Genomic DNA, 11,700 nt, shown 5'->3' on the forward strand with positions numbered 1-11,700 from the left:
GTAGGGGGTTGGAGCGTAGGCTTGCTATACCCCAGTATTGGCAGCATATGAGGACTTTGTAACACTAGTAGCAGCAAGAGCGGTAAGATTGTGTCTCATTTAATGACCCCCTCTTTGACTGCATTTAAGTACCTATGTGCTGGGCAGTTTGTACTGGCCAAGTAAATCCCTGGGTTGATAAGAAGGTAGTATCACTCTTTCTCACCCTCACATGTAATCACTTTCCATGATATATGCAGTGATTTTACAACTGGGCCCTGAATTTCCTTTCTATTTCCGTGTTTGCCAGTTTCTGGCTTGTACAGATTAAATGTACATAATTCTTTGTATAGTGTGTTGGGACTATAAAAATTTCCTGACTTAAGCAGGCTTCCAGTTTTCACATGCTCTATCTTAGACAGTGTTTACTATATTCAGTTGGCTTCATCAAAACTGAGACCTGCATCACTGAAGACTGGGGAGCAAGCAGAAAGAGCCCTCCCACCCTCCATGGATCCATGTAGACCAGTCAGAATCCCAGAATTTCCACCCACAACCTGTAGTCTGAGTAAAAGAAGCAATGCTGAGCTCCCAAAAGGAACATTTAAGCTCTGTTCCTCAGCATGTTTCCACAGGACTCCCATAGATAGTCTCTCCACCTGTGTGGTCTACAGGTAGACAAACTTTGGAACCAGAACAGATGTACTCCGGCAAGTCCAGGGGTTGGCAAGGTTTTGCAGCAATGAGTCAAAACAACCCAGCTCAGGTCCAAGGATAGCATCTGATCCAGCCACTGCCACTTTTTCTTGCTGTCTAGCCAGTGCTGGAACCCCACTGAAGTGCTCCAGCTCCACAGGCCAGATTCACGGGCTTCACAGGCCAGATCCAGGGGCTTAATGGACCAGATCTATGGATCATGTGCTGCCAGCCCTTGGGCAAGTCTGCACTATCACCTTAAACAGGAATAATTTTACCCATTCTTCTTTATGGAAGGGGGTCTAATAGACAGATTTGTGCATACATCTTGACAAATGGCTTAATGAGAAAAATGAGAAAACGTAACTAGTAGGCTTCAGGAAGGGCATTTTGCAGAATCTTATGACTGGTAAAAATAGTTTGCGAACTCCTTAAATAAGAATGTGCATGATGGTTTATGTCGCTGCACGTTCCCAGCTTTATGAAGTATTCCAGAATTGGGAACAGATACACATCCAAAAGTATTTCACAAAGCTTCTGTGGTTTGGCAGTGCGCTTACAGAATCTTTCAAACATAGATGAGCAGGCAGTGGTCATGGCTTGTTACAGACGTCTGGTAGCATGTGACAGGAGTTGAAGGTCTCAGTTTCTTGGTGGTCAGGTGTTTTGCATAGGAACCAATGGGACTCTTAGTGTCAGAGTCTCTTCCCCTATCAGCCCCTTTCTGCCATTTCCATAGCATGAACAGGAGGGAATCTGGACCTATCTGGTCAGTAGAACCTTCTTCCCAGATGGGGAGTTCTCACCTATTGTAAGATTGGCACAATCAGTTCCTGAGCTATCCCTCCTTCTCCCTGGGGCGTGATAGGAGTCAGTGCAGTCAGAGCATGTGTGAGTGTCTAACTAGTCTCAAGTCTCAGAACCTTTTGGAACCCGTGTCAGCTAGGGATAATGTGGACAAGGAATCAAAAGCTGAACCACCTCTTGCAGGTGCCCTGACTGATTCCTCCCATCTAGCAGTTTTATCAAAAAGACTGAGAACTAAAAAAGCCCTGGGCTCTATGGACTCTGTTCCTGCTAACGTTTCTTCTAGGTAAAGAAAAAATGCTCGCTGGTGGCAAGTTGTATGTGGACGTGGGAGCTTGTACTGCTGTTGTGGGTTCTGTGCTTGTTCCAAACAAATAAAGGTCATTGTGCTCCACCATTCTTGATTGAACACTTTCTACCAGCAACACGTTCTTTATTTTTCACTAGGTTGGCAGAGGATTTTATGTGCACAAAGGTCTTGTTTCCAAATGTCACTGTCCCTGCTATCATCTCTTGCTTGCTGCACTCTCATTTCTGCATTTGGAGAACATTATTTTGGTCTCTTGTCTTGGAGGATTGGCAGTCCAGGATTAGAATGTCTCATCTTCTAATCCTGAGAAATAAAAGTTTCCTAACAACTTTGAGGGCATCTATACATGTGTTCCTGTGTGGAAGCGGGGTGCTTTAATTAGAGTGGCTCTCTAATTAGAGTAGCTCTCTGTAGTCCTCACAGGATCATGTGTATTCAGCATCCCGCACTTCAAAATGGTGGCAGGGGTGCTTTAACTAAAGCTCATTCCAGTTTTAGTTAAAGCACCCCCAGCACCATTTCGAAACACAGGGACACAGAGGCTGCTGGAACAAGCTAATTAGCACATTCCAGCAGACTCAATTAATTGAGTCTACTTCGACATGTACTAATTAGTCCGGCACGTGCATAGGTGCCCTGATTGACTCCCCTGTGAAATGATGTTCTGAGAGGTTCTTTTGGCACTGTAAGGCTAGGTACAGACATTTAAAAACCCCAAGACTGAATCAAAGTTAGTTTTCTGTAAGCAGCATTGTTTAGATGGGTTTAGATGGGTAGCAAACAGAACACACATTCATCCCTTGGTGGAAGGGGCAAACTTTAGACTGGGTTTGGCCATTTTTAAACCAGTCTGTGTGCCAAACTTCTGTTCTGTTACGGGTATAGACCAGTTTCTGATCACTTATATCAGTAAAAATGTAATGTTTGTACTTGGCCTAAAGCTTCCTGGCCCATCTGGTATGCCTTTCTTCTTTAGAGTTTTAACTACAGCTTTCAACTCAGGTGTATTTTCTGTCAACAAACCCTTGGCCACACACAAACTAGACTATTTTTCCTGTCCAGATGTACAAAATAGAATAGTGTATTATACAATTAATAGAAATATTTAATAAGCAATATAGAATGAGAGGTGAATTTCTCATCTGAGGGGTTAGCACTGAGTAACACAGGTAATCTCTTCTCGGCCTTTTGGCTAAAATGCAGCATTCACTATTAAAGTTGTTGAAATAAATTAGTTTCCAGGCAGTTTTATGGTTGCAGCAGACAGAAATGAAGCTTTATTCAAGATATTTTTCATCAGGAGGTAAATTTCTAAGCACAATACAGTTTGCTTAAGTAACAGTGGCTGGACACAGAAATGCGGAGGAAAGAAACAGAGAGCATGGAGGAGGCCATCTGAGCAGCTCAGATAAGCCTGTTGGTATGGATGCCATCAACAGCAGTGAGTAACAAGAATGAGCAGTTCTCCTTGCTCATTTGCACAGGCATGCACTGAACATGCTGGGAGCACTTCCACTTTGTCTGAAGTTTGACTTGAAGGTCCTGCCTGCACTGGGAGAGGCTGGTGCTGCTGATCAGGCATAAAGCTTCCTGGATTGCCCTATTGAAAAAGTAAATACAGTGATATTTTTGTAAGGTAGAGGAATAAAATCTCTCAGGCAACACTGTTGCTGTTATTATGGCCTATTACCTAATTACAGTAGCATCCACAGTGCACTGTATTCTTTTTAAACATTCAGGAGGAATAGCCCCTGCCCTCCAGAAGAAGAATGGAAAAACAAGTGGGCAAGTGGTGGGCCAGCTATTGGAAGATATTCATGAGATACAAGCTTATAAAAACAAAAAAATTCCATAATTTTTTGAGAAGCATGGAGTTTGCTTGTTTTTTTGTTTTGGTGATACCTTATATTGGACCAACTTTATAATTATGAAAGATGTTAAATAAGCTTTCAGGCACCAAGTGCATTTTTTAAGGTTGGGTGACTTTGAAACCAGGAACCTTTGTCGTGAAGAATGCTCAAAATCGTATATCTGGGAGAGCTGTTATTTTAACTAACATATTTTGCATCATTTTTATCAATGAATAAACTGGCATAAAGGAACAGCTACAAGCAAAGTCATTTTCTGGCTTTGCTACCATGAGCAAGTGAAAATGTAATTCTAATCAGCAAGACTCTTAGTGCAGAAAGGAGCCAAAGCATTTCTGATCAATCTAATAAATCCATCTGAGAAACTGCCAAGGCCTGGAGCCTTACCAGATTTCATAGTCTTTATGGCTTCAGTCACTTCTTCCATTGTTGCGCCTCTCTCCAATGTATTATTCCCCTGCAGGCAAATTCTTAGATTTTCATTACCTTCTGAAATCATATGGTTGTCAAAGTTAGAGATAAAAAATAACGTTCAGTCATCTAGTCCACTCTCTGTTCATACAGCACTAAGTAATGATGGTTCTCACTTGCTTATCCACTTTGAATGGTGTGACTGCTTTAATGCTGATGCCAGTTCTAATACAAAGCCTGACAGTTCCTTTGGACATCAGCATGGTCTTGGCTGGGCTATAACCAGCTCTTCACAGTTACCTCTGCAGCATCCCTTGTTTTTCCTCTTCACCAGGCAACATATCTTTCTCTTAAATTCCCACCCCTCTACACATGCTCTGATTTAATACATCCTCTACTGCATCCTCTCCTCTCATTCACATCGTTCTTAAAAATACCTCAGTCTTGCCATACAAAAACAAACACTAGAGGAGACTGAAACAGTGCCCTAAAAGGTGAGACAGCAGAACTGACACATCCTCTTCTGCCATGCAGAAAAAGAGCTAACATAATTTTCTTCTGTTATGGTTCTTACCTTGGCCTTCGCATTTGTTGGGCTGTGGCTGGGACGATGAAGCAAAGCAATAAGAAGAGTTACCCCCACCACAGCCACCTCCTCCTGAAATTTTACTACAGGGTCCTCCTCCTGTGCCTCCACCGCCACATATTCCTCCTGAAGACCAGCTAGTACCACCTCCACCACATGATGACCAGCCACTTCCTCCTCCTCCACCACTTCCACCGGCTGATGACCAACTAACTCCTCCACGTCCTCCTCTTCCTCCTCCTCCTCCTCCTCCCTGTATGTAACTGTAAGGGGAGAAAGATATTTGAGGAATGAAACAAAAGAACAAGTGTATTCTAGCTGAAGCCATAGGGGGACTGCATGCCCTTGCTGTTTTCTACCCAGCCCCTTCTCCCTACCTGATCCATACATGCAAGACTTTAAGATAATGGGACTGAAATTCCATACCCCCCCCCCCCGATGCCACCCATGGCATTTTTGCCAGCTTACCTCAAGTCCTTTGATAGCTGCCTGCCATAGCTCTGAGAGCATGCTCATTCCCTGATACCCAAATAATAAAGATGCAGAACTGTATCTCTGGTATACCCATGCCACAGCACAGACTTAAAACCAACATAATCTGAGATATGGCTGAATTTAATAAATGGCTCAAATGATCTCCCAAGCTTCATATTTGTCAGGATTAAGAAAAGTGTGCCTATGTTATTTTGCTTAGTTTTCATTCTCACAGTACATGTCTACATGTTCATTAATGTGCAGTGGCTACTACACATTTAATTTAGTACTTGTATAATCAAGTACTAAATAAATATACTAAATATACTACAGAAATTTGCTGTAGCAACAACGAATGCCTTTTAAGTGACGCTATTGCACAGTAGCCTATTAGCAGTGTTTGTGCTGTGACACGCTACTACATAGTATTATTAGGCTACTGCACTGTTATCATCTCATGTAGATGCATCCATAGCTACCTCTAGAGGTCCCTTTCTGTCTGGAAGCAGAAATGGCAAAAGACTGTCATAAATCCTCTTCTCCTGTGAGTTTCTCCCCAAATGACTACCACTTTGATGTTGTGAGATTTAGACTTACCAGATAAAAGCAATTCCCATTTCACCACACCTTTTCATAATTTACCTGTTTTCTACTGATTCCTTTGTTGTGTGTTACTATCCTTGCTTTCAACTACCTGTGACACTAATTTCTTTAATATTATCAGTTTTCCATATGTTTACCCAATGTCATGCTGTCCTTCCTCAAGCAACTCCCGGTATTGACAGATTTCCTGTTCCAAGCGGATCTTGATGCCAAGTAGCATCTTATACTCCTCGTTCTGACTCTCTATTTCACATCGGATGCTGGCCAGTTCTTCTTCCACAGGGATGATCATGTTCTGGATCTGTTGCAGCTGCATGCTATAACGGCGTTCTGTGTCCTCCAAGTTGGATTGCAGGGACTGTAACTAAAATATGTAAAAAATAGACAGCTTGTATGCATGTGGCAAGTCTTAACTCCTTTTGATACAGAAAGCAGTACTTTTCAATAACAGAAGGGAGAAGCAAGTCCCTCATGACAACAGCATCTCCCCATCTACAGAAAGAATGCTTGCAATAACTGCTCTCTTATCATTCCAGTAACCATGTGCCCTATGTCTTTTATGAGAGGCAAAGCAAATGGAAATATCATACCATGCTGAGCTGAGACTGGAGATCAATTTCCAGTCTCTGATATTCACGTCTCAGCTCTGAGACCTGTTGGTTGCTTGATTCAATCTCCTGACCGCTGGTGTGGACTTCGTGTCTAACCTCTTCCATCTGAAAAATGCAAATACAGAATCTGAAGGTTTCTGACCAATGTTTAAAAATAAAATTAATCAAATTAAACAAGAGCCCCTTGTCATGTAATGATATGAGATGACTCTTTAGCCCCAAATTAACCAAGTCCTCTGTTCATCACTCCTTATATTTGCTTCCTTAGCAGTTCCCCTAAAAAAATGTATTACAGTCAAACCCCAATAGCATGATGTGCATAGGACTGTGCAATTAATCAGAGAAGCACGCTCTGCTAACTGTCTGCATCTACATGACATGTTGACTGTGCAGTAGCTCATTACTCATTGGCAAAATCTTCTGCTTCCAGGTGCTGAGCAAGGGATTGGCAAGCCTGCCTTGCAATTATTAAAAAATAAAATAAAAGAGGTTTTGCTCTTGTATATCTTCATGCATATTTCTGTAAAGAAGGCAAATTACTTTGCCAGTAGCTGTCTGCTAACTGATTCAACGTGGTAACTGTATTTGGTAAATGTGATGTTAAGCAGCCAATTTTACCTAGCAAAGATGGCTTAAGTTGTCAGTATGAAGAAGTTTGTGACACTGTCTAGATTGACAGTAGTCATTATCATGAATGGATATTCCATTATTACAGTATTGAATTATTGCAAATGGAAGTCAGGTGTTCGTGATGAAAGTTGTGATAACAGGCAAAGTGTGACATATGAGTGATATTAACAGGGTTTGACTGTATGCGCTGTGCCCTGAAAGTCCACAAGTATGAGCTGTTTTGCATAAACTGATACATCTGAAGTGGGATTTACCTTGCTTTCATACCAGCGTTCAACCTCTTCACGGTTCTGCCGGATGATGTATTCATACTCCTTTCTCATCTCATTCAATTTTCCCATCAGATCTTCTCCTGGAGCAGCATTGACCTCCACACTGACATCACCACCAGACTGTGACTGCAATGATCTAATTTCCTGCAGAGTAAGCCCAAACCAAGCACATAGGAAAGAAAGACTTAGTGTCCTGTTGGATAAAGTTTTGGAAAATGGCATACACATGTCATGTGTGACCTAACAAATGACCACTGTCATCTGAGAAAGGTCAGATGAGCATTCAGGGGGAGTGGGGAGGCTGGGAGGCTGACTGGGAGCTATAACATATGGTTCCCATTCAAACCTTCACAGTGAGTAATAATGATCTCAGAATATCCCATGGTGATTGTATAAATATAATAAATGAAGGAACTTCTGTTTTTTCTAGAAAGCAAGAAATGAAAGCAGGGAAGAAGCAAAAGGAACAATCATAAGGGGGGGGCAGAGGACAGTCAAAATATGAATGCACTTTGACATCTGGCCCTGGGCTTTGTAAATCCCAGATGCAGCTATGGTCTTCATGGGGGTCCTTTGGTTGAGAAAGTGGAGAAACCGTGATCTTATGTGCCAATTATAAGGTGTATGGATAAAGATCCCACTATATAAATACCCAAACCAGTGGACCAAGACCCATGGAAAACCAAATCTTAGTGGAACTGCAGAACCCAGCTCTGCCAAGACATAAATCCAGTCACCTAAATTCATGAAATTCATAAAGGTATTGAAAACCATTCATTCAGGCTGCAATTCTCAAATCACCTTGGTGTAGCTACCACTTTGGACACTGAAATATTTTGTAGCTAAGAAAGGTCACAGTATGTCAGCTGCTTAAATTTTCATATTCTTTCCTAAGAACTGAAAAGGGGAACTGTAAAACAGGGAGATAACGAGTGGGTTTTATCTTTTGTTGCTTCTTTATGCACAACAAAGGCAGCATAAGACATTTTTTCAGAAATACATTTTTGCTGCTTGTGTGTTCACATCAAAAAGTAATATGCCTTGATTGCCAGGCTTTTGCTCTGAGACTGCAGGAGGGATACACATTCCCAAGAGAACGAAACTTGAGCGGTAGCTTCCCAACTGCTAAGAGTCAGGTCTTACCTCCGCATGATCCTTCTTGAGTTGAATCAGCTCCTCCTGTAGGGACTCAAATTGCATCTCCAGGTCAGACTTAACTAAAGTCAGGTTGTCCAACATGGGGCGCAAGCCATTAATATCACCCTCCACATTCTGCCGAAGACTATATTCGGTCTCATACCTGAATCACAGGCAAAAAAAACACAACTAATTCAGCAACTGCATCCCTGATTGTGTGTTTCTGGTATTACTTTAATTTATAAACAGGATCACATTTTCCATCACTTTTTTTTCCGCCTTCATCTCTATTTGTCTCTCACCTGTACCATTTTCTGTCTAATCTAAGTCCAGTGGTAGGGATTTAAGTTTTAATATTTCAAAAATCCTTTTTCCTTGTTCTTTTTCACTTTCTCTATTTTCTGTGGGCGTGGTGTAGCTATCCACCAATTTCTATGGGCTTCCAGAAGAAAATAATATCCCCCTCTTTTTTCCTTAAAAATCTATAGATTCCTTATGCCTTTGCCCCACAAACAGATTCTTTCTTGCCATAAACAGTAAGGAAACCAGTATTTGTTGATGCCCCTTTATGCAGTCAAGAAAAAGCTGAAAAGCTGACATAAAGATCAGATGTCGATTCTGTTGTCATGGAATTAAAAGATACTATAACCCTCTATAATAGGTGCCTTTGTACTGGGAATCCATATGGATAAGGTGAGGAAAGTAGAAGGCAGTGAGTGACTGGATGTGAAAATGTATTTACTTCATCCTGAAGTCTTCAGCAGTCATCCTGGCATTATCTAGGTCCAGTATGATCTTGTTATTCGCCACAGTTGCCAAAACAATCTAAAAGAGAAGATAGTACACTGATGACATTCAAACCTGCAGGCTCATCACATTCTCATTAAGTCCCAATAATGTCATGAACAGATAGGAGGGAAACAACATTTCTTAGGCACAAGGATCTGAATGAGTCCATCTCATTCACAAAGGAAAAGTAATGATGATGTCCATATGAAAAATGGCACTGGAAGGTTACACCTCACTCACCATCTGTAGAAATTGTACGGCTTTCTTCTTTACATCAATAAAGCAGCCCTCCATTACCAACAACAACAATGGTGTTCCAACTGTCCTGTGTTTTTCTTTGTGTTTTATCCCCAAAAATGTTAAATGAGAACACTTTGCCATTAAGTTGGGTATTAAAAATCAACCTATTTTAGCACGCTTTCAAGTCCTTTTAAATGAAACATGGTCATCATCTTATTATTGTACCTGAAACTTTTACCAGCTACCACTTCATTCCTGGGCCCCATTCCTACCCTGGTCTGCCCACTTCCCCATTCTTTGATTCTCTCCTTAAACATATTTCCCCCAAACACCTACAGACAGTAGTCTTTCACTTAATGGAATATTAACAACTACCAAAAGCTGCAATAAGGAGACACAGAATAAACATCCATATTCCTTCAACTGCTGCTTGTTTTTTTGCTTCCCATGTCCATCCATTGCCTACATATCAAGAGCCTTGACACACAAACAAATCAGAATAGCAGAATTTTAAATTAGGTGCTCTTACAACTGATGTAAAATACCACATAAGTTCTAGGTGTAATGAGCTTGGGTGGTGCTGAAGTAATGAAGAATCTGCTTAGACTATAAACCCATTGGGTAGAAACCCTATCTTTTACCTCCCCATAAAGCACCTATTTTACTTTCCACACTATGATTATTATAATCAATGCTACTTTTGACACCTAAATCCCTTGGTCATATATAAATACAGTATGGGCCACATGTCCAATAAATGTACCTTCCTGCAAGAGAGGGAGGCCTGATTCCTGTACCTAGCATTTGTGGGTGCAGGGTGAGGCTGGTTAACACTGCCAATGGGGCCACATTTATTGCTATGGCTCTGGCCCAATTCTTTTTCTCCCATTGGCACTACAGAGTGGGGGAAACGCACATTATGCCCTGTTACAGCACGTAGCATTTGCCATTATGTATGCTTTCTGTCTTCCTGTTGCCTGCAGATTGCCACTTGGAAGGCCCACTGGTAAAGTACACTCCTAACTTCCAGACTTTTTCTTCTGAAACAACACTGGCTTTACAGACCATAACTATATGTCTTTTTGCAGGATTGAGGAGTCAGTGGGAGCTTCTGGAAGGCCAACATTTCTGAGAAATCAGGCCACATATGGATATAAGAGTCTAATTTGGGCTGGCTTTTTGGTTTTTGGTTTTTAATTTTTTTTTTTCTCTGAATAGGCCCATTTTAAATAGACTATAGGAATTCCTGTGTCCTGGCACAAGACCATATTGTAAGGAATTTTCTTTATTTATGTCTGCAAAGATTATTATTACTATTGCCTCAAAATTTCCTCTGCTATCTGCCAAACATGCTGAGCACAGTCTCACAAAGAATCCCGTCTGTTGCTCATTTGAAAAATTAGATCCTACCTGGTTTAGAAGGTCTTCAATTGGTCCATAATAGTGGGTGTAATCCTTTCCATCTTGAGGACCATGTGTCTGATACCACTCCCTGATTAGACGTTCAAGGTTAGTGTTTTCTTCCTCCAAACATCGCACCTTGTCCAAGTAAGATGCCAGGCGTTCATTAAGGTTCTGCATGGTCATCTTTTCATTGTTGGAAAGGAAGCCAGTATCATCACCCCCAAAACCGCCTCCACCAAAGGCAATGCTGCCTCCACCAAAGGCAACGGTGCCTCCACCAAAGCCAGTGCTGCCTCCACCAAAGCCAGTGCTGCCTCCACCAAAGCCACCTCCAGAACCACAACCAAATCCCCCAATGCCACTATAACTTCTACTGCTCATGCCTCCTCCATAGCTTCCTCCATAACCACACCTGGAACTTCCTCCACCAAAGCTCCTACTAGAAAAACCTCCTGCACTGCTTGCTCTGGAAGAAGCATATCTTCTACAGGAGCCTGAAGAGAACCCGCTGCTCCTACCACAGCCACCACCAATGCTACCACCTATACAGCAGCTTTTAGAGGGCTGCTTGAAGCCACAACTCATTGTGACAGCTCTTAAGGATTCAAATCAAATCCCAAAGCTGAGTGCACAGTTGTTTATAGAATCATAGCTTCAACTGTCCATCTCAAACAGAGTACTTATACCTTCCACACTGGGTGTCACCAGGAGGGTGTTCCTCTTTTCCATGTGCGTTTGCCAGCTCTATTTTTATGCCAAGAATAGCTTGCCAAAGGGAACTTTTTAAACAGTTTCAAACAGCCTGGCGCACAGCCAGACTGTCCATGTTTATGCATCTATAGTTTATTCAAGATGGAAGGTATAATTAGCTGAGGTGGCTCTG

General features: G+C 41.8%; 1 protein-coding gene across 1 annotated transcript; it reads right to left on the reverse strand.

The window, feature by feature from the left end:
* Positions 1-3,038: 3,038 nt before the first annotated feature.
* Positions 3,039-11,471, reverse strand: LOC109320322 (keratin, type I cytoskeletal 14-like). The gene is made up of 9 exons (XM_019550368.1): positions 10,824-11,471; positions 9,127-9,209; positions 8,391-8,547; positions 7,230-7,391; positions 6,325-6,450; positions 5,872-6,098; positions 4,646-4,920; positions 4,048-4,149; positions 3,039-3,392 (listed from the first exon to the last, which is right to left on the reverse strand). Exons 1-9 carry the CDS (start codon positions 11,400-11,402, stop codon positions 3,367-3,369), a joined length of 1,737 nt encoding a protein of 578 aa, XP_019405913.1. The 5' UTR covers positions 11,403-11,471; the 3' UTR covers positions 3,039-3,366.
* Positions 11,472-11,700: the final 229 nt, after the last annotated feature.

Source organism: Crocodylus porosus, unplaced genomic scaffold (assembly GCF_001723895.1).
Source record: "Crocodylus porosus isolate Cpor-Errol unplaced genomic scaffold, CroPor_comp1, whole genome shotgun sequence".
NCBI lineage: Eukaryota > Metazoa > Chordata > Crocodylia > Crocodylidae > Crocodylus > Crocodylus porosus.